A 21,511-nucleotide genomic window follows, 5' to 3' on the forward strand; every position below is an offset into this window, starting at 1 on the left:
TAAACCAGGTCTTATTATTCTCCCCTTCCACATATTCATGATGAATGCCATCATTCTCCTCCTTCCTTTCTGGTACTCAGGATTTCTCTCTAATGTATAGGTTCTTTCTGCATAGGGTATTTTCTGTGTGATCTTCCTGATTTTCCATGCTGCTAAATCTGCCATTCAGACAACAACTACAAGATAACTTTCCCATGTCAAGGCATATGCATCCCACTCTACTCAGGAATTTGTACACTGCTACAAAGATTGGTTATCTAGTCAGGAACTGTGGGAACTCAGTTGTGTCTTTAGACCCTCTACAAGGTTTCTATTTTTCACTTGGACTACAGAGTACTTTGTTTTCAAACTCCTTTGCAAGGAGGAGTCTCCTTTGTACCTTTCTCCTCTTTCTATTGCCTGAGACATGCAGACTCCAATCACACATGGGTCTGTATCAATCAAGCAAAATTTATTTTCTGTTTCTATCTACTAAATGGAAGAACTCCATGAATATCCACAAAGTAATTTCAAAGTTTTCTTTTACCTTCTATTTGACGTGAAGGATAAAATTTCTGCCATGAGGGGGTTGTAGTTTTGCTAAGAAGGATAGCTATTACTATCCATATTTACCTACAGTATCTCTTAGGCATCAACTTTAAATACCTTGAATAAAGGCTATCCTTCCATCTCAATGACCAAGCAGGTAATAGAGATGCAAGACATTGCTGTGGCTCACATGCAAAATAAAAATCTGAAAATAAATTTAAACAACACAGATGGGAAAAACAGTGCTGCAATATACAGGAAGATAAAAGAAAAGCAGATATGGCTCTTGTTCTTTTCTCAGCAGCACAGAAAATTTTGAAGTAGTTCTACAGCAGATCTTTTCCTGCTATAAGATCAAAAATTTGAAATAACTGTATATAAACAAATACATTTCACCAGCAGCAACTGAACTTCATTATTCTTCCAATTTATTTCTTTTTATTCTAGTTCCAGAAGAAGGTGCTAAGGTGCTTCTTTTCAAGGCTTTTGGATTTTTTTTCTGTTTGGTAGAATATGGAAGATAGAAAACAGGCACCTACAGGTAATGAATTTGCAGTAAGGAGGAAGTTAAATATTTGAGATTTTCTAACTTACTTTTTTGTTTGATTTTTTTTTAAAACACCTGAAGGGAGAAAGAGACAGTAAGGGAGGCTGACAGAAAAATGAAAATGAATCATTACTGCTATTGCATTACATTGAGCAATGTCAGTGTATGAGTCAAGATGCCTATAATCCACTTAGTAGCCTTGTGCTGGTTTTGGCTGGAGTAAAGGCAATTTTCTTCACAGTGACTGGCATGGGGCTGTGTTTCAGATCTGTGCTGAATACAGGGTTGATAATACAGAGATGTTTTTGTTATTGCTGAGCAGAGCTCACACAGAGCCAAGGCCTTTTCTGCTTCTTGTACTGCCGTTGTGGTGAGGGGACTGGGGATGCATGGGAGGCTGGGAGGAGACACAGCCAGGACAGGTGACCCCAGCTGAGCAAAGGGATATTCCAGACAAGGTGACATCACACTCATTATAGAAAGCAGGGGCAAAAAGGAGTAAGGGGGGGGGGGGCATTTGGAGTGACAGCACTTATCTTCCTCAGTACCCATCACACTGCTATCCTGAGATGGCTGATTTTCTTCTATATATGGCTTTCGCTTTCCCTGTTGAACAGTCTTTATCTCACCCCTCAAGTTTTCCAGCTTTTACCCTTTCAACTCTTACCACGATCCTGCTGGTGAGGGAGGAAGCAAGCGCTGCATGGGACTTGGTGCCTAGCTGGGGTTAAACCACAAGCATCTATAAATTCACACTTGCAGAACACATGATCTAGCATCAGTGATTTTATCATTAAGTAGTGCCTATTTTATCTAATATATCTATTACACCTGAAGAGCCAAAAAAGCTAGATGCTGAAGTCAGACCTGATCTCAGGACATGTTTGCCAACAGAAGAAAAAGAACCAAAACCAATTTTACAGAACAGCAGGTAAAATTTATTTCCTTCCCTCACCCATCTATAAAGAAGTCCCACATTTGCACTTTCCACATTTGAACAGGACACAGCACCACACCAAGTCTGTCTTTGGTTTCCACTGTGCTACTATAACAGATTATCAATTTCTTCTCTTCTAGCTCATGCGGTTTATTTCCACTTAATTGCCCATTTACATTTAGGTCGTTGTAGTCCTCCCTCATGTTATGCCACACCTTGGTACTAGAGAATGATTTCCTTCATGTGCTCTACATCAGGATAATACAGCTATAGGGACTCAAGAACACTTGAGAAGGAACACAGTCCCTTCCAGCTAAAAAGAGGGACAGAGTCTGCAAGATAATGTATTTTAATCCCCAGTTCCTTTGTTTTGATTAACAGAAGTAATGTAACTTTGTACTGGCATGTCCATTACAACCCATTTTAAAGAGTACCAGCCATTCTGTAAACAGGCACCACAAACCAGATTACTGTATGCATTCAGTTTGCATGCTAAGTATATGGATGTTGGTAAACAGTCTGAAACTAAGTTTATATCTAAACTTCTTGCTGTTTTAGACCTTTGAGGACAATTCAAATGAACTTTTTCAAGATGCAGAAGTCTTTGGAAACATTTCAAAGCACAAAAAGCATTCAACATAACAGTTTTTCCAGCACAACAGATTCATAAATTTTAGCAAGGAATGGCTAATACACAAATGCTTGAAAGCCAGTTTCCATCTTCACCCATCACCTCATTCCTTCTTCTTATCCAAAAGAATGGCAAGGTGGGAACTACAGAAAGTGCACCTCTACTTTCCTACAGTTCTTCATGGTAAAGTCCAGGAACAATAGCAGTAAGATTTTCATAGCAGTAGCACCTCCCCCCCCCATCCCCCATGAAAACTTATACCATCTTTTAGATTGGACAGCCAGCAGAACAGAATCTGAGATATCTCCACTTTCCCTTGGGTAGAACAAGATGAGTGTTTGCCCCTACTTTGTCACTCCCCCAGAACCACACTGGTTGTGATAAGGTGACTGACTCCCTCTCATGGCCAACTAAACAATACTTATACCCTAATCAATCCAGTGGTAAAATTCAACACAGTCTTTTTTGGGTCGTGAGATAGTAAATCATACTAAAAGACCTGATGTCTTATGTACTTCAATAACTTACAAATGTATTTCTACAAGATAGTTTGATGACTACCCTTCATGCTAAAGGTACAAGTTCAGAGATACAGTCATAATTTGTAAAAAACAGATAGTAAGAGACAGTGCCAAGCTGTCACTCAGGAGACAGGTTAGGATGTGTAACTAGCTGAAGCCCTCTTTCCTTTTTAGACGCAACTGTAAATGGCTGCAAGGTGCTTGGGTGCCACAAACCTATTTCTTTACTTCAACAGTCTGCTCACCAGCTGCTTCAATATTATTAAAGCAAATCTAATATACAACAACTAACTTGTGACTTATAGAACAAGCATATTTTTTGCTGGTTTTCTGGTACATTGAAACTGTTTTGGTAGGCAGGTATACTTAAGCATTCAAGGCCTCTAACTCTTGATTTGGATCAGCCAACTTTCTTTTACTGAGGGGAAGATGTGAACAACCAAAGGACATGGAAGAATCAGGCTTATGGACTGTACTGAACTGTCTTGTTGCACAGAAGCAAGAGTGCAGCAGAAATCAGTTAACTGATTAATTACTCCAGAAACCAATTAATTACACCTCTTTGAGAATACCTATAGTCTGTTTCAGAGGATAGAGTTAGTCACATTTGGAAATACCATGCCTGTTGAAATAGTCTAAAATCTAACATGCCCTGCAGGAGACTGTGCTTTCCTAACTCCTCCCTGCTCTCAGAGGAAAGTCCTGGTGTGGAATGGACAAGGATCTCCTCAGAAGCATTACCTTACTATTGTACAGGATCTGCTCAGACCACACAAACCTTTTAGTAGACATTCCATTGGCAAAAAGTTTCTATAAAGCTTGTTAAAATACTCAATTTTATTTCTTCTCTTACAACAGGGTAAAATGGCTTCTTCCAAAACTGAAAAACAGTTTAGTATACCTGCCAAAACCTTCTGATCATAGCAACAAATCACAGTAACCTTCCTATTTCAGCAAAAGTTACCTTCTTTCTCATACAAGAGATTTGTTTTAATCTAAGACAAAACAAAACTCAAAATCTCATTAGTAATCCAATAGAAACACTATGGAGCAAGCTACATAAGGAGGCATGTGTTCCCCTGGCAGTCTTCTAGGTTCCTCCACCCAGAGTCACCAGTCTCCCACCCCACTTTAGCTCAAAGGTTACACCCTCTTTCTTTGTCCCATCTTCTTTACTCAGGGAACCACAAGCTCAACTTTTTCAACTGAATTAAACTAGCTCAGCAACAGTTCTCATGAATGCTACTTTCAGCTTGAAGAAAAGAAGATAAAGGATGAATGAGATCGCTCCCTTTCATCAATGACAAACTCATGTTAATCAACAGAGTCAACCTCATTTCACCTTCAGGTTCACAACAGACTCTGGCTCCAGTTCTTTGGACTTTTTCCCACGCTATTACATATCTGGGTCAGACACAAATCCAGAGCAGCCCATTTTCCAGCTCTGGCTCAGAAACTGCTTACACAGCATGTTTTTTCAATCTGAGATGATGAAAATGTCACAAAACCAGATGATTTCATAAACTACCTGTCATCTCCCACTTAATCATTTCAAGAACAACCTGGGAAGTTTTGGTACATTATGCGGAACCAATGTCATTGCTTATGGATACTGATTCTTGGTTCTTAAATCAGGGATAGACTAAGCAAAATTTCTCCCTGAAATTAGAAAATATCCAGATAGAAATATCACGTGCATTTTAATAGCATAGAAAAATGTCTCCTTTTTGATCTGAAGAAACTCTTACAGAGGTACAGTTATTACACTGAGTAGTAAAAGAAAAATCCCAAACAGATAATAATCACAATTTATTTCTAAAACTACACTTTTGATTATTTTATAATCATTACATAGGTTTAATTTAGATTTTTGTTTTGTATAAGACAACAGTGGCAAAGTTCTATTGCTATTACGAATGGGAACTAAGGAAAACAATACCAGTATTTGCAAATCTCCACAGATAGGTAAAAATGTAGCCTTTGACTCTTTAGAATTACTAGAATCACCTGGATTAGTAGTTCAACTAGCATTTCAAACTAGAGGAACCACAGAAAGTATCCAACTGGGATTGATCTCATTTCTGGATTCGTTTTAGCTCTTTACACAGCTTGTGCCATGAACCAGACAAAGTAACTCCTCTTGCTGAAAAAAAATCAGCACACTAGGTTAGACAGTCAACAGACTTAGCACAAGGCTGCACAAACACTTGTAATGAATATTACAAAGCAGACATGAGCAGCCAGAGGGAGGAACAGGACCACTGTTTTTTGTCAAAAATACTAGACTCTACTACCTCTCAGATAGAGATTTACTTTATCAAACAAACAAATACGGATAGTAATTTTACTATAGCCAAGTAGTTTTGCAGAAAATTGAAGTTTAATTAGTAAATTAGATGTTTAATTTTTTGGGCAATTTTAGAGTTCGGTGTTTCTATCATTTTGCCTAGACCAAGTATTTACAGTTTAAACACCAGAACACACTATGCATTAAATGAGCCATTTAAATACAGAACTCTCTCAATACATATTTTGCAAAAATGGCAAAAAGTGGCGTTCTGGAAGATAAAAGACATTCTGTCATTGACTTCCAAAGAATAAGTTTTGTCTCATTTCTTATGGAAAACAATTCAAAGTCTGTATTTTAAAAACCCTATGTAGTAAAAGATAAAACATAAAGATGATTGTGACCATAATCAAGCCATCATATATTAACAAACATTTCCTAACTGACTAAAAATAGGAAACAATACATGATAACTGCTTATGAAAGTTGTGTCACTATATCTGAAACATTCATAATTCCACAATTAGAGATTGTTGGCACCATACCAAACTTTTTTTTACATTTCTGGAGGACCAGTCCATCTAAAGCTTTAGTTGTTTCAATACTGTGATGACTACACTAACCAGCACTGTAGCTAACATAAAGGGAAAAGCCACCACCTCTTAAAGTACAAGTATATAAGGTTAAGGTCTGATGGCTAATCATCAACTCTCGCAGTTTTCAGGCATATTTAAACAGGTTTTTCTTTTCCTTTGCAGTCTCCTGGTACTCTTGCTCTGCCTGAACCTTTCACAATTTTCACACAGCAATGAAGCTCTAGTGCATGAAGGAGGCTTATCTGTTTTTTAGTTTCTTTTAACACAAAATGAAGGCTTGTTGAAAGGAGAACAAGGAAAGCTGCTAGATACAAAAAAGTCAACTTAACACTGAACTTGCTGTGCCTGGTTGGCCTTGAGCTTGTCTGAAAAAGTAGCAGCCAGCACCACTTGGAGTGAGAGTGCAGGACCACCAAGTAGACAACACCTAGCATCTTTAATTGCAAGGTCTTTTAGAATTGCCTAAGGTTTTGGAGGTATTATGTCCTCCCCATCCCACATAACTGCTACTGTTAGTAACTGTTCTTCTTTAGAAATTAAATCATTCCTGATGTCTGGCCATGGGAGCAAGTGTTCTTTTAGTACCCTGTTATCTGGATGCATCTGCTCCAGATAACAGCCACCAGTCTGGAAAACACAGATCTTGACATTCTGAGTGCCTGGGAACTTTATTTCCACCCTCCTCAATTCCTAATCAGTAGGTCTGCTTTACAGGAGAAAGAGCAGAAGGAGCCAGCAGTCTCCTTCAAGTATCAATTTATTGTACTGAAGACGCTGAATTAAAAGACACAACTTCTAATTCCTCTCTTATGCACTGTACATTCTGAGAAACAGTATCAATATTCAGCTGATTTAAGTTTAAATATGCAGCAATAAATTTACTTACCAAACTCCATGACCAACCTTTATACAAATCAGATATGAACTATACTCCGGGATTAATTCTCCCCTGATTCAGGCAGAACCTTCACCTTGACTGCTATCAGTCCTTGGGGAGCACATTATAATCCAGAGAGCAAAACATGATATCAAAGACCTCAATTTGTTTACCTGAATTTCTTCATTACATTGTGTGTCTTTCTATTACAACTGCTAAGTTGGGGTACTCTTGGCCATAATGAGTCACTGGTAAATAAATAAATAAATAAATAAATAAATAAATAAATAAATAAATAGGATTTGTGTGGCCAGGTTCTGTTAGTGGAGGGGATGCTTCTTCCCTGAGAAGCTGTGAGAAGCTCCCCCATGTCTGACACAGGCAAGACCAGACAGCTCCAGCACAGACCCACCACTGGACAAGGGCAAGCCCATCAGCAGCCCTAGTGGCACCTCTGGTATAACACACTCCACAAAATTCACAGAATGACTAGGTTGGAAGAGACCTTCAAGATCATCAAGTCCAACCCATGCTCTGACACCTTAGCTAAACCACAGCACTCAATGCCACATCCAATCTTTTTTTAAACAGATCCAGGGATGGTGGATCCACCACCTCCCCAGGCAAACCATTCCAGTATTTTATCACCCTTTCCATGAAAAACTTTTTCCTAACATCCAACCTATATTTCCCTGGGTGCAGCTTGAAACTGTGTCCTCTGGTTCTGTCAGTTGCTGCCTGGTGAAAGAGACCAACCCCCACCTGACTGCAGCCACCTTTCAGGGAGTTGCAGAGAGTGATAAGGTCACCCCTGAGTCTCCTTTTCTCCAGGCTAAACACCCTCAGCTCCCTCAGTCGTTCCTCACAGGGTTTGTGTTCCAAGCCCCTCACCAGCCTCGTTGCCTCCTCTGGACCTGCTCAGGTGTCTCAAGGTCCTTCCCAAACTGAGGGCCCAGAACTGGACACAGCACTCAGGGTGCTGCCTCACCAGTGCCGAGTACAGGGAAGGGTGACCTCCCTGCTCCTGCTGGCCACACTGTTCCTGACACAGGCCAGGATGCCACTGGCCTGTATGGCCACCAGGGCACACTGCTGGCTCATGTTCAGCCAGCTGTTGAGCAGTACCCCCAGGTCCCTTTCTGCCTGGGCACTGTCCAGCCACACCATCCCCAGCCTGTAACGTTACTGGGGGTTATTGTGGCCAAAATGCAGGACTCAGCATTTGGACTTGTTAAACCTCATCCTGTTGGACTCTGCCCATCCATTCAATCATTCCAGGTCTCTCTGCAGAGCCCTCCCACCTTCCAACAGATCGACACACGATCCCAGCTCAGTGTCATCTGCAAATTCACTAATGAAAGCCTCAATCCCCTCATCCATGTCATCAATAAAGATATTGAACAGGACTGGCCCCAGCACAGACCCCTGAGGGACACCCCAGTGAGCAGCCCCCAGCTGGATGCAGCACCATTCACCACCACCCTCTGGGCCCGGCCATCCAGCCAGTTCCTAACCCAGCACAGAGTGCTCCTGTCCAAGCCCTGGGCTGCAGCTTTTCCAGGAGTGTGCTGTGGGAGACAGTGCCAAGGCCTTGCTGAAGTCCAGGTACACAACATCCACAGCCTTTCCTGCATCCACCAGGCAGTCACCTGGTCATAAAAGGAGTTCAGGTTGGTCAAACACGACCTGCCCCCCTAAACCTGTGCTGGCTGGGTCTGACACCCTGGCCATCCTGTGAGTGCTGTGTGCTGACACTCAGTATAAACTGCTCCATAACCTTACCTGGTACAATCTGGCTAACTGGCCTATAATTGCCAGGATCCTCCTTCCCACCCTTTTTTATGAATGGCAGTCACACTGGCCAGCTTCCAGTCCCCTGGAACCTCATCAGTGAGCCAGGAGTGCTGGTAAATGATGGAGAGTGGCTTTGCAAGCTCATCTGCCAGCCCCCTCATCTCCTGGGATGGATTCCATCTGGGCCCATGGATTTATGAACATCCAAGGGGCTCAGAAGTTCTCTGACTGCCTCTCCTGGATAACAGGGGGACCATTCTGCTCCCTGATACCATCAATAAAATAGTTACTGCACAGATGAAATTGCAACCAGAGAAGAATGAGAATGTGTGAGAGGTAAAACTCTGCAGACAACAAAGTAAAGCGAAGAACAAGGATAAGAAGATGTTCTAGATGTGAAAACAGAGATTTCCCTGTAGCCCAAACTTATTCAGATATGAGTCTTTTGAGGGTCTTCTTGTGGTCAATTGGGAACATCCCATTCCTCAAAATTCACTTTTATGATCCCAGATCCTCTGATGAATCTTCTTTCCTTGAGAGTATCTCAAATATGTGGTCAGGTCATGATGCACTTCTCTTATCATTCTTTACTCCAGCACTCTATCTGTTCTCAAAACTAAGACATCAACTAGTACATATTAATCACTAGTATAAATTAACATTGAAGCATTAGGTGTCACAAGACTTATTAGTCACAACAGGGAGTTAGCACAAGGCCACACTGACCTCTGGTATTTGTACTAAGCACTGTGTGGTACAAAACTAAGCACTAATGACAGGTCATTCACTACTGGGTGAGAGTTAAAAGAAATTTACAGCATCTTTCCCCACTGCTGCACAGACTTCTACTTGAAGAAATATCACTTGTTCAGTAACATCTGTAGTGGATGTTCTGTTCAGTGGACCTCCTGCTACATATTGCTATGTACCTTTCCATTCCATCTTTCTGTTTGTAGCTAGCTGCACTAACTTTTCTTCATCCTGGAGTTTGATATCCCTCTAACAGACAGAAAATATCAATCAGTACATGTGCTTAATCATTCCAAAGCTAGTGACATTTTCAATTCCTACTGCACTGACCAATGCCTGCAGAAGTCTGCCAGAATCCACCCTTTCTTTGACCTCTTCTAAAAATTTCATACTGACTGCAATTCCTGCTGATGGTGTCTCCAGTTCATCCAGTGTAAAGAGGCTAGTCAAATCACTCCTTCACTTCAAGAAGGATGAAATAACATCTTTTTTTGTACACAGATTGCTATAAACAAGAGACATTTAGAATTTAAGATCTCGCTTCCTTATCTCATCACTTCCACTCCCTCAATCTGTCACATTCATTTCTCAATGTTCTTCCCTTCTGAACAACCCCTGTGCCCAGAGCCCGAGTAGGAAACTGACTCTACCTTTTCCTCAAAGCAAAGCAGTTCTTGTATCGGCAAACCTGATATTAAAGCCACTGGTGACAGAAACTTTGTTATTTTAAAGATTTATAAAGAGCACAATAAACTTATTGCACAAAGCAGAAGTCAGACCTAATTCTTTACCACCTTTTCTATTCTTCAGGAGAACCTTAAAAGGTTACAGTGGCCCATAGGGTAGCATGCCAACATTACTCAGCTATTTTTAATCTCATGTTTTCTCAACTGCAATATTTCATTAAGCTCTTTGTCATTTTATCTTTTTTAAAATTACACCACTGGTGGGTAGCCCCAGCACTTTCATTTAAATGCTTAATTTTGTTTGCACTCTTATTTAACAGTAACAAACAATTCCTAAAAAAAGATACACCAAATTAGGTACCAGCAAAAATGGACACCACAAATTTTCACATCCAAATCACAAGTAACAAAGCATGTATACAGTATTTAAAACCTTGTTTACCCAAATTCATGTAAATAATGTGCTGAAATTAATTATACACACACATAATAGGAAAAAAGCTCCCTGTACCTGCTACTGACTACTTGCACTCTCTTCTGTAAAATCTGTTCTTTCATTTCTCAATGTGATTTCAAACCCTAAAACTTTAAACATAGGTGATTTGTTCTTTTTATGCATATTAATGATGGATTGTTTTCCTCCTTTAGAACCAGAAAAGTAACTTGAATTCTCCTTGTATTTCAGAATAATGAAACTAAAAGGCATGGAAGTTAGTCAGAAAGCAGGCATGATGATTTACCAACGGTCCCGATTGATCTAATGATCCTGTTTGCAACACACTCAGCCCTATTACTCTCAGCTCTACAGGTGTTGGTTGTTCAATCACCATGATTAATATACTGTTAAGATTTTTCTACCGATTGAAAACATCTATATTTCTAGCACTACACCATCTTTTTCTCTCTATACACCATAGAAGAGAGTTACTAATACATGAAAATTTAAATTTTTTTTAACTATCTGATTTTTTGGCAACTGAAGAAACCTATAAAAAAGATACCCTCTCAAGTACCTCTTCATACACCTCTACTGAAAGAATCAAAACAGCTTTTCAAGCTAAATACACAATAATTAACTTACAAGTGTACAGCATATGAATCTTAATAGCAGCATGCAGAATTCAAAAAAATCAGCATCTCAGTTTAATACCAATATACATGCTGAAGATCAAACCTGGCTGTAGCAATAGCCAGATAATATGCAAGTTATTACCTGTCCACATGACTACTTATTGCTATTCCTGGTTTTTCAAGTCAGAGAGATTAATACCATGCCCCTTGCCAGTTTGCTTCTGGCAACTAAAAGAAAAACATACGGAACAGATTATCATGAGTGCTCTCATATGGCACATCCAGGAAAACGAGGAGATCAGGTCCAGCTAGCATGAGTTTAGGAAAGGCAGGTCTTGCTTGACAAGCCTGATCTCCTTTTATGACCAGGTGAGCTGCTTAGTGGATGAGAGAAAGGCTGTGGATGTGACCTACTCAGACTTCAGTAAAGCCTTCAACATGGTGTCTCATGGCAATCTTCTGAAAATGCTGGCACTGTTGCTTGGGCAGATGCACTTATCTCCCTAAAAACTGTCTGGATAGCTGAGCCCAGGGAGTGGTGGTGAATGGAGTTCAGCCCAGGGAACGGTGGTGAATCCAGCTGGTGGCTGGTCACCAGCAGAGTTCCCCAGGGCTCTGTATTGGGGCCAGCCCTGTTCAATTTCCTTACTGATGATCTCAATTGAGGGGATTGAATACGCTGTCAGTGAGTTAGCAGATCCCAAGTTGGTGGGAGCATTTTCTCTTCGAGGGATCTGGGCAGGCTGGACCACGGGCTGAGGCCAATGGTGTGAGGTTCAACAAGGCCCAGTGCTGGGTTCTGCCGTTGGGTCACAACAGCCCCAGGCAGCTCCACAGGCTGGGGCAGAATGGCTGGAAAGGACCTGGGGGTGCTGGTGAGAGCAGCTGAACATAAGCCAGGCTGTGCCCAGGTGGCCAAGAAGGCCAATGGCATCCTGGCCTGGATCAGCAATGCTGTGGCCAGCAGGGCCAGGGCAGGGATTGTCCCCCTGTGCTGGGCACTGCTGAGGCCTCACCTCCAGTGCTGGGTCCAGCTCTGGGCCCTCACTGCAGGAAAGGCACTGAGGGGCTGGAGAGAGTCCAGAGAAGGGCAATGGAGCTGGGGCAGGGGCTGGAGCACAAGTGCTGTGAGGAGCAGCTGAGGGAGCTGGGGGTGTTTATCCTGGAGAAGAGGAGGCTCAGGGGTGACCTTATCGCTCCACGACTGCCTGGCAGAAGGGTGTAGCCAGTGTAATGACACCACTAGAGGAAACAGCCCCAAGTTGCACCAGGGGAGGTTGAGGATGGACGACAGGAAGAATTTCTCCATGGAAAGTGCTGTTAAACATTGGAATGGCCTGTCCAGGGAAAGAGGTCATGTCACCATCCCTGAAACTTTACACAAAACCACTGGACGCGGCAGTTACTGCCATGGTTTAGTTGACATGGTGGTGTTTGGTCATAGGTTATAAAAGTCTTTTACTGTACCTCTTTAAAAGTTTTAAAAGTCTTTTTCATACCTTTATGATTCTATATCCACAAAGAAAGATGGGTTTTTCAAATATTAATGCTTTCATAATCTGCAATGAGCTCTCCAAAGTGTAATTGCTTTGCTACATAATGAATCACCCAGATTGAAAAACTCTTTTGTCATTCCAGAATTACTGCCCTAGAAATTAGCAGTCAGCAGTGCAAGTTTTACTTCTTTACAAACACACATACACGCAATTATTTTAGAACTCTGTTTGTGCATTCTAAAATCTCTCCATAAAGGAATACTCAAGACAGCTGTCAGTACTTGCTGCTCTGTTTTTGAAACAATGTTGCCACCACCTGGACAAACCTCTAACTGACAGGCATTGCTGTGGTGAGTCTGTACATGGAAAGAAAAAACAAACAAACTCTCACTTTCTCCATAGAATTATTTCCATAACCAAGATAATTAAATAGTCTAAAATTTGTTTTTCTACTCATTAATGAATATTCAAATTCTGTGTTTCATTAGTATTTTAACATTAGACATGTAAAACTAAAATTTATTAGGTTTCCACCAACATTTGAAAAGCTAACTTGAGAAACTACTTTTTATGTTCAGTAATATGATGTAGAATTATCTGCAGTTCTCAATAATCAGCTTACAAATGCTTCATACAATCACGACAGTTTCTGTCTCTTCCTCAGACTTCATTCCTGTTAGCGAGGAAACTAACATTCAGACTCAGAAGAAAACCATAGCTTTTATCTCTGAAGATATGCTTTGGAGATTTGTTGCTTCTTCCAGTCTCTGCCATTCATCATAAAGCATTACAGGAAAGTTTCAGTCTAGCCTTCAATAAAAAGCTGTATTTTATAAAAGATTCTGAAAGAAAGTAGAAATTCTACTCTAAACTCCTGATGCAAAGGAAGGTGACAGGCCACTACCTAAAACAGAAAACAAGGAGCAACTAAAACTATCATGGAGGATTCCTTTAGTCTCAACAGAACCTTAAATCTTTCTAACTTTCATTAAAAATGTACATACCTCTACTGAAGACTGGATTCAATCAGATATAGGACAATTTATACATATATATAATGCAACTGAATACTTAGTGCTTTTCCTTATATAGGTTCTTAATTATTTACACATTTTTGGTTTGTTGAGAATTTACTGCACAAGATACAGGCTTATGCAAATGTGAGTGGGCACTTCACATGAAGAAAATGTTTCCCACAGAAGTCAGCGCTTGTATTCAATTATTAGCAACAAAATTTACCACTGAAACTTGGTAATGCCCACATGTATTTCTCAATGGTACTTGATAAGACTACTGAGAAACTTTAGCTCATAGCATCAGAAGCTTAGGCCACATATGGCCCCTAATTCAGAGCTTATGCAACACATAAAAACCTATGGAAAACAGAATGCTTCCTGCTTTTTCCAGCAATTCTGGTAAGCTGATAGTCCAAATCAAAACAAACTTGAGTCTGCTGCTCCCACAAAGAGAACTTTTAACACTCCTACATCATCTATGAAATAAGCTGACTTCTTGACGATAACCCACTGTTCTTATAAAATTTGCATATGGTGGTACTTTACAGTGCTCATTTTAACTCTTAATAATTACAATACATGAGTGCAAATGAATATATTTAAAATGTGCAAATATAACCTGCTCAGCCTTTTGATGAAAAAATCATATACCAGATCTTGATGAAAAAATCATACCAGCCCCTTATCTTCCTGCATTTTTAAACTAAAATGGTTATTAAGAGTCTTTATAAATTATTTTCAATGGAAAATAGAATCAGCTATTTCCAGCAAGACATATTTGGTTGTAATAAATGCATAAATTGTATGAGGAATTTGTTTTTCAATTAAAAATATATGAACACTCTACGTCCCACTCCATGTTCTACTGCAAGAACAATTAATCATGTACCAAAGCTATGGCAATGGCCTGGCAGTATGTTATAAAAGAAAAACAAATTACTTACACTGATAAGTCTAGTCTGTTTAGTGAAGTACTTGTCCAAGATACTGAAATGAGTCATTGATCACTACTACTCAGTCATCTATTCCTATCTTTTATTATAACCAACTGAAGAGTCATCTCAGAGTTAATGAGTTATGCTGGATGTTCCTCTCATGACAAGCTTGGTATAGTTGGATTTTATCACTGTCATCACTTTAGGATCATCTTGTAAAAACCCACCACTTACAGAATGTCATTAAATACAGAACCATCTTTACATTCACATAAGCTCATCTTACTATGTCAAGATGATAGGTTCTTCCCCATTTGAAAAAAAAAAGTTCTTGACAAACAGTAAACAGTGTACCTTGTCTCAAGTTTCATGCTTTCAGGAAATTAACTACTCTAATTTTGAATTCTCCCATATTCCTGTTGGCAGTAAGGTTACTTTTTTAGGATCTTTTCCCTCTATACTGGCACTCAAATTTTTCTTAACTCTTTTTCTATTTCTAACCATTATTTTCTTTACTGAATCTAATGACTTCTTACTCTTACAGTCTAGGGACTTTGAACATCCACTTTCTCTCTTTCAAGAGAAATAAGACAACCAGACTGAAACAGCATTACTTTACATCATTCTTCCCCTCTACTTCTGAAGGCCAATCCTTTCTATATTCACCCCAGAGAAATACAATACTCTTGCAAACTCATATATTTTTGCTATTACTCATTAAAACATTTTTAACGAAGGCAAAACACATGTTAAATCAGTACTTGCACATCATTGACACTTCTTTAATCTCCACAATTATTCCCTTCATCCCAACAAAACCTATTCAAGTTGCTGGCTCATCTAAGAACCTAATTACTCACAGACAGGCAAAATCAGGAACTTGAGGTAACTTTCCAATGATGACAGAGGTAAAGGTGGTCTCAGGGTAAAGTTGCTACACCTTGAGTTTGACCTGGACATCCAAGACCTTAGGATATTGGTGAGACTACATCTACTGTAGGAACTTGAACCAAAGCAAGAGTAGTTTTGTTAATCCTGTGCTGCCTTTATTTACCACATGCTGACTTGGATTTCAAAGTAGTTTTTTGAGTGCATAACTTGCTTTTTTTAAAGAAGACCCTCATTCGTAAAACATTTCAAAAAATAACAGCGTATTAGGTGCTGTGGCAATGTGAAAGCCATACTTGCAGCATATACCTAAAAATTTTGTACCCCTTTGACATCTCCGAAGTCTATATTGCAGATATTCAGTCCTGGAAAACAGACTAAATTTCAGAAGCAAACTCTCTTAATCACAGATGATGGAGGTATAAGGAAACACAACATCAACCACTTAGGAAACTCAACATCAACTACTTGTATACATTGACCTGCTCCTACTGTCCCCTACTACAGACAAGGACTCAGGTTCCAAAAGTGTTTTGGACCCTGAACTCAATGTAGAAGAGCAGAATTCACAACAGACAGAAAGAAAACATTAATTCTTTGCATCACACTGTCTACTATTTCTGTTCCAAAACCCTGCCAAAGACCAGGGCAGGCCAAAAGAAAGGTGTCAGATGGCTTTTGATCAAAGCAGGAGGTGGCACAGACACTACCTACACTATTTACTCTCACCTCCAGCTTAAGGTGGGATGTTGGTCTGAAACAAAGCCCAGCCTGTCCTGATAGACCTACCCAGTCTAAGTGAAGAGAGAGAAAGCAAGACCTGCCTGGTTTGCAAACTCTGCAATATATTGGATCAAAATCCAGTACAGTACAAAGTGATCAAGCACATCAGGCCTGGCACTGTAATAGACCTGCTCAGTCCTCCCTAAATCCATAGGGCAGAGAGCAAAGCACACTGCAGACACACTGCAGTGACCTTGCAGTGAAACCTGCACACAACAGCTCACTGGTCTCATCTACAACTCGTTTTCTTTCTAGTGTTGTTCCTATCCTGCACTGGTCTCTATATGGTTAGGACACTGGGTGAGCTATGAATTATATATGCATTCATATATATGAATTATATAATGTACTACAAATAATGCTGCCCAACACTTGAAAAGAGAGCATTGCTTTCTTAGCACTTTTTAATTCCTAGTTTCTTATAAAAAGAAACCGTCAGAAATTTTTGGTGTATATTTTAATTCTACTTTCTATAGACCTTCCTCAATCTCTATTACCTTTGCAATCCATATCCTTAAACTCCTTCACAAAGTTATTAAAGCCCACAAATACCAGGTGTGACGCTGTTTGTAGAGCACAGGATGCTGCTCAAAAATGTTGTGAGAGGCAGTTGGTTACCACCACCCACGGCAGTGGTTGCAATCATCTGTAATCACTTCACTAGTGTCAGAATGATTTTTCTCCTCAGCCACAAGCCTGAGGGAGAACTGGCATACTCTCCTGATCTGGAATAGATGAAACCTCTTATCTTTTCTATACTGGCACCACAAGGATGGCCATTCACAGAAGTAAAGGCATAAATTACAGTGGAAATGAGTCACCAGTGTGAGGGGAAATACAATCTCCTACACCCAAGTAACCCCAAACAACAAAGGTCAGGGAGCACTATATCTTAAAACAATAATGAACATTCACAAGGCAGTCCATTTTGTAGGGAAAATGGATGACAGTCTGTCATTTCAACTGGAAATGGAGGAAGAAAATGGGTATCCAAATTAAGAGGTCACAGAAATGAAATTTGTAGTAGCACAATACTTTGTTACATGCTGTGCTACAGAAAAAGCAACATTTGAACACTTTCCTTAAAAACAAAAATCACAGCAATTTCTTCTTTGTTAGCAGAAGGCATGCTTATTTCTTTCAGAATTCTGTCATTCTACTGATGCTGAATGCTTAAGATTTTTTAGAACAAGCTAAAGCAAGTGACAAATATACAGAACGAGTGACAAATATACAGAAAAAAAATCAGAATTTTCTGTAGTAAAAAGTAGTATTTTCACAAAATCACAGCAGTGTTACTTCCCATACAAACTCTCCTATTCTCTATTTACATACAGAATAAGGGCATCCAAACTCCTGGAACACGGGCAGAAACCTAGAAAAGTATTTTCTACAGGAGTGGGATAAATGTACATGTAAGAATTAATTTCACAGAATTACATAACCAGTTAAGTTGGAAAAGATATCTGAGATCACCATGCACAACTTAAGACCAAACACCACCATGTCAACTAAACCCTAGTACTAAGTGCCATGTCCAGTGGTTTTGTGAAGAATTTCAGGGATGGTGACACCACCTCTTCCCTGGACAGGCCGTCTCAATATTTAACAGCCCTTTCCATGGAGAAATTCTTCCTGTTGGCCATCATGAACCTGCACTGGTGCAATTTGAGGGAATTTCTTCTGGTTATGTCACGGGTTGCCTAAGACAGGCCAACTCCTGGCTACACCCTTCTGTCAGGCAGTGGTAGAGAGTGATAAGGTCTCCCCTGAGCCTCCTTTTCTCCAGGATAAACACCCCCAGCTCCCTCAGCTGCTCCTCACAGGAGGAGGTTGTGCTCCAGACCCCGCCCCTGCTCTACTGCCCACCTCTGGACTCTAGCTTTTAAAAGCTTATGCAGAAGCGCTCCGAATTACCAAGAAGAGCAAATAATTGCTGCCTACCTACCTAGTACAGGCTGCGCTCTGAAACCCTCCAGTGAGTGGCTTTATGGTTTTTCTGGCATTAGAGCACCAGAAACCCGCACGTGTTTCCCGAAGCGCGGCACTTTCCTTCCCGCTACTGTTCAGCCGCTATAATTTTTTATCAGCCGCCGTCCAGCCGCCCCGCCGGCTGCGGACAGCGGCGGGTGGGTGAGGGGCCGCTCAGGGGCGCAGCGCACGGCTCCCCGCGGACCCGCCAGCCGCCGCCGCCCCGGTGCGTACCTGCGCGGCTCTCGTACTTGGGCACCCGGTAGTACTTGTTGCCAAACTGGTCGGTGCCCACCAGCTCCTTGGCAGGCCCCACGAGCCGCAACCGCAGAGCGCGGAGAGCCTGCCAGGCGCGGCTCATGCCGGGATCCCGACGGGAAGGCCGCGGCACCACCGCCCACGGACACCGGGACACGGGAACACGGAGGGCGCGCTGCGTCCCGCCCCCGCCGCCTCGCGCCCGCCGCTGCGCAGCGCCGCCCCGCCCCGCGCGGCCGATCCCGCCTATGGGCGCCGGGCGCGCCAGCAACGCCGCTGGCCATTGGCGCGGGCCAGCCCGCCCCGAGCCAATCCCGGCCGCGCCCGCCACAAGATGGCGGCGCGGCGCAGAGCGGGTCGGGCGCTCCCGCCATGTTGGGGCTCATGGCTGCTCGCCAGGCCGGGCTGGACGACCCCGCGCGGCTGCGCCGGGCCGAGCGCACCCGGAGGTAGCGGGGCCGGGGCGGGTGTCCCTGCGCGGGGAGGCCCCGGAGCGGCAGCTCCTGGCTCCGCCCTGCCGCGGAGCCTCGCTTGGCCCGGCCCGCAGTGGGGCGGCCCGGGGCGGGGTGAGGGGCTGCGCTGCAGCAGCCCCCGTGTGCGCGGCGGCCGGGGCGGGGGAGCTGCCGCCGTGGGTCGGCAGGCCTGGTGTTTGTGTACGGTGTGCTCAGCCCTGGGCGGAGTGTGCACAGCGCAGTAAGCTGTGCCTCGCTCCCCGCACCGCGGAGTTACCGCCCGTGCGGTCGGCGCGGCTCCTCCAGGGGCTCGAACTGCGTGCGGCTGTGCTCCGCTTGGAACAAACACATGTTTGTGCCCTCCTCTGCTCGTCCTTCCTTTTCCCAAACCCGGCCTTTTGGCAGGTTGAAGAAGAATCAGGTGTAGGGGGTTTCTTAGCAGTTTTTGGGGGAAGTGGTGGCAGCATACACGGATTTGTTAATATTCGTGCTAGAGATTATAATGTAAGATTTTTTCAATACCGGAGAATCTACTTTGCAGATGTATTTCAAGATAAATCAAATAAAGCCTATCTTAGTTTAGTTCCACAACTTCTGCGTTTATGGTGGCGATTTATGGATTTATGACGCTGTATCATTGTAAAAAAGTATTTAAAATTGAAATTAATTTTGGTAGCTCAGGAAGCTTGTTTCTGGGTGCATTTTGACAACATAGTCATGTCCCTCTGTGCCCTCAGCCCGCATGTAGCATTCAGTGTTAAGAACAGTAACCCACCGGACGAACTTAACCTTTCTTGGACAATTGTCTGCGTAGCATTTCCCTTCCTGAACTTTTTTATTTTGACTTAAAAAAAAAAAAAAAAGGTAGTCTTAAATGGATTTTATTTATAGCTGCATTTTGAAGTCATATATTTCAACACATTTCCACAGGGGGATTTCTAGCTTCCTGAAATTCCATCTGGAACTCAAAGGTTTTAAATTGGGTGTCTTGTATATGTCAGAATTCTTATTTTAGGTGAATTCTTGCATAACTATGTTTCACATAGTTTAAGAGAGCTTAAATGATTTGCTGCTTTTATAGCATGTCTACAGACATGATGATGGGGGCCTGCCTGTAGCAGCCTAAGGTTCTCACATCAGGATTTTTTGCCCCTTGAGCTGAAGCTGAGTAGGGGCACTCTGCCTCACAGCTTTTCACTTACTTACCTAGTTATATTTTTGTTGTGGTGGTGTTGAGCTTTGCTAAATGGTGCTGTAGAAGGCTCTGATTGTGTTGCAAGGTTAAATTTTCTATCAGGTAGTATGACTTAATGAAGCAGAATATCTCTTTTTTGACTATGCAATATTAACATATTCAAAAATACAAGCTAAGAATTGCAGGTCAGAAAATATTGTCATGGAAGCTTCATCATTGGGGGTTGCCTAGTTTTTATTTAGTATTTCAGAAAATGTTGCATACAAACTTCATTTCATTAAAGGAAATACTCTAAACTTGGTAAACTAAATTACTTTGTCCACTAGGTGTCCGTAGTTTCAAGCAGGATGAAGCCTGAAAGGATGCTACATGATGAAGCTTGAAAGTAGCCAGTATGCGTGGTGATTACAAGCTTCTTAATGTTTCTTTGTGTTAGTGTTTTCAAATTACATTCCAGGTTTTGTTTAATATGTTGACCAAAAATGCAGTTCTGCCTTTTTTTTGAGCCCGTTTTTTGTACTTATTTCTCTCTTACCTTCCAAACAACAAAGTATTTTTTTCTGCCAACTTCACAAGACTTATTTCTATCTCTGTATTGTGTAGTTTTGCAAAAATTGGCAAGAATAAATTAAATGCATTGAAGGAGCATGAAATTAGGTTCAGCTGTTCAGAGCTACATAATAACATTTTTTTTCCTAATAACATGTTTTTCATCTCTCTTTCTTCCTTTTTGTTGTGGGTAGGGTTTTAAGTTTGGAATTAAATAAAGATAGAGATGTGGAAAGAATACACGGAAGCGGTATCAACACCCTTGATATTGAGCCTGTTGAGGGAAGATAGTAAGTATATACTTTGGTTGGTAGAAATGTCCATAAGTAATTCATTGTGTTTGGGTACTATGGATTTGTTGTCTTGTTGAACACGTTCATTATATTGAGCATATTGCAATTATAAGTGTTTTAACTTCTGTGCTTCATTAACACTTTCAGCATGTTATCTGGTGGATCAGATGGCGTTATTGTACTTTATGACCTTGAAAACTTGAGCAGGAAGCCAAGTTACACATGTAAGGCACTTTTTTCAGTTGGAAGGTAAGTACTCTGAAAGTCTTTTAAAAGTACAAGTAGTTCTTGTGTGGCTAGAATTAAACTTGCAAATTAATGGCTGTTTTTATTTTTAGGATAAAAAGACTGTAGAAAATACTGCTAGAAATCTTTGAAGGCTAGTAGCAGGAGCTAATTGTTTTATTCTTGATTTGTCTACTCTAATAGTTCCAATATATATACAGTGAC

General features: G+C 41.4%; 2 protein-coding genes across 2 annotated transcripts in view; one reads left to right on the forward strand and one right to left on the reverse strand.

Annotated features, from left to right (window-relative positions):
- The window catches only part of NDUFAF2 (NADH:ubiquinone oxidoreductase complex assembly factor 2), a 57,040-nt gene extending 38,255 nt beyond the window's left edge, over positions 1–18,785 (reverse strand). Inside the window, exon 1 of the mRNA XM_071425367.1 lies at positions 18,549–18,785. Within this exon, the coding sequence (XP_071281468.1) occupies positions 18,549–18,675 (127 nt within the window). The 5' untranslated portion in view covers positions 18,676–18,785. The remainder of the gene's footprint in view (positions 1–18,548) is intronic.
- An 82-nt stretch (positions 18,786–18,867) lies between these two features.
- The window catches only part of ERCC8 (ERCC excision repair 8, CSA ubiquitin ligase complex subunit), a 29,708-nt gene continuing 27,064 nt past the window's right edge, over positions 18,868–21,511 (forward strand). The window contains exons 1-3 of the mRNA XM_071425365.1: positions 18,868–19,021; positions 20,963–21,058; positions 21,209–21,310. Coding sequence (XP_071281466.1) covers positions 18,945–19,021; positions 20,963–21,058; positions 21,209–21,310 — 275 coding nt within the window. The 5' untranslated portion in view covers positions 18,868–18,944. The remainder of the gene's footprint in view (positions 19,022–20,962; positions 21,059–21,208; positions 21,311–21,511) is intronic.

This window comes from Agelaius tricolor, unplaced genomic scaffold (genome assembly GCF_023055355.1).
Source record: "Agelaius tricolor isolate 1412-34295 unplaced genomic scaffold, bAgeTri1.0.p SCAF_4, whole genome shotgun sequence".
NCBI classification, from domain to species: domain Eukaryota; kingdom Metazoa; phylum Chordata; class Aves; order Passeriformes; family Icteridae; genus Agelaius; species Agelaius tricolor.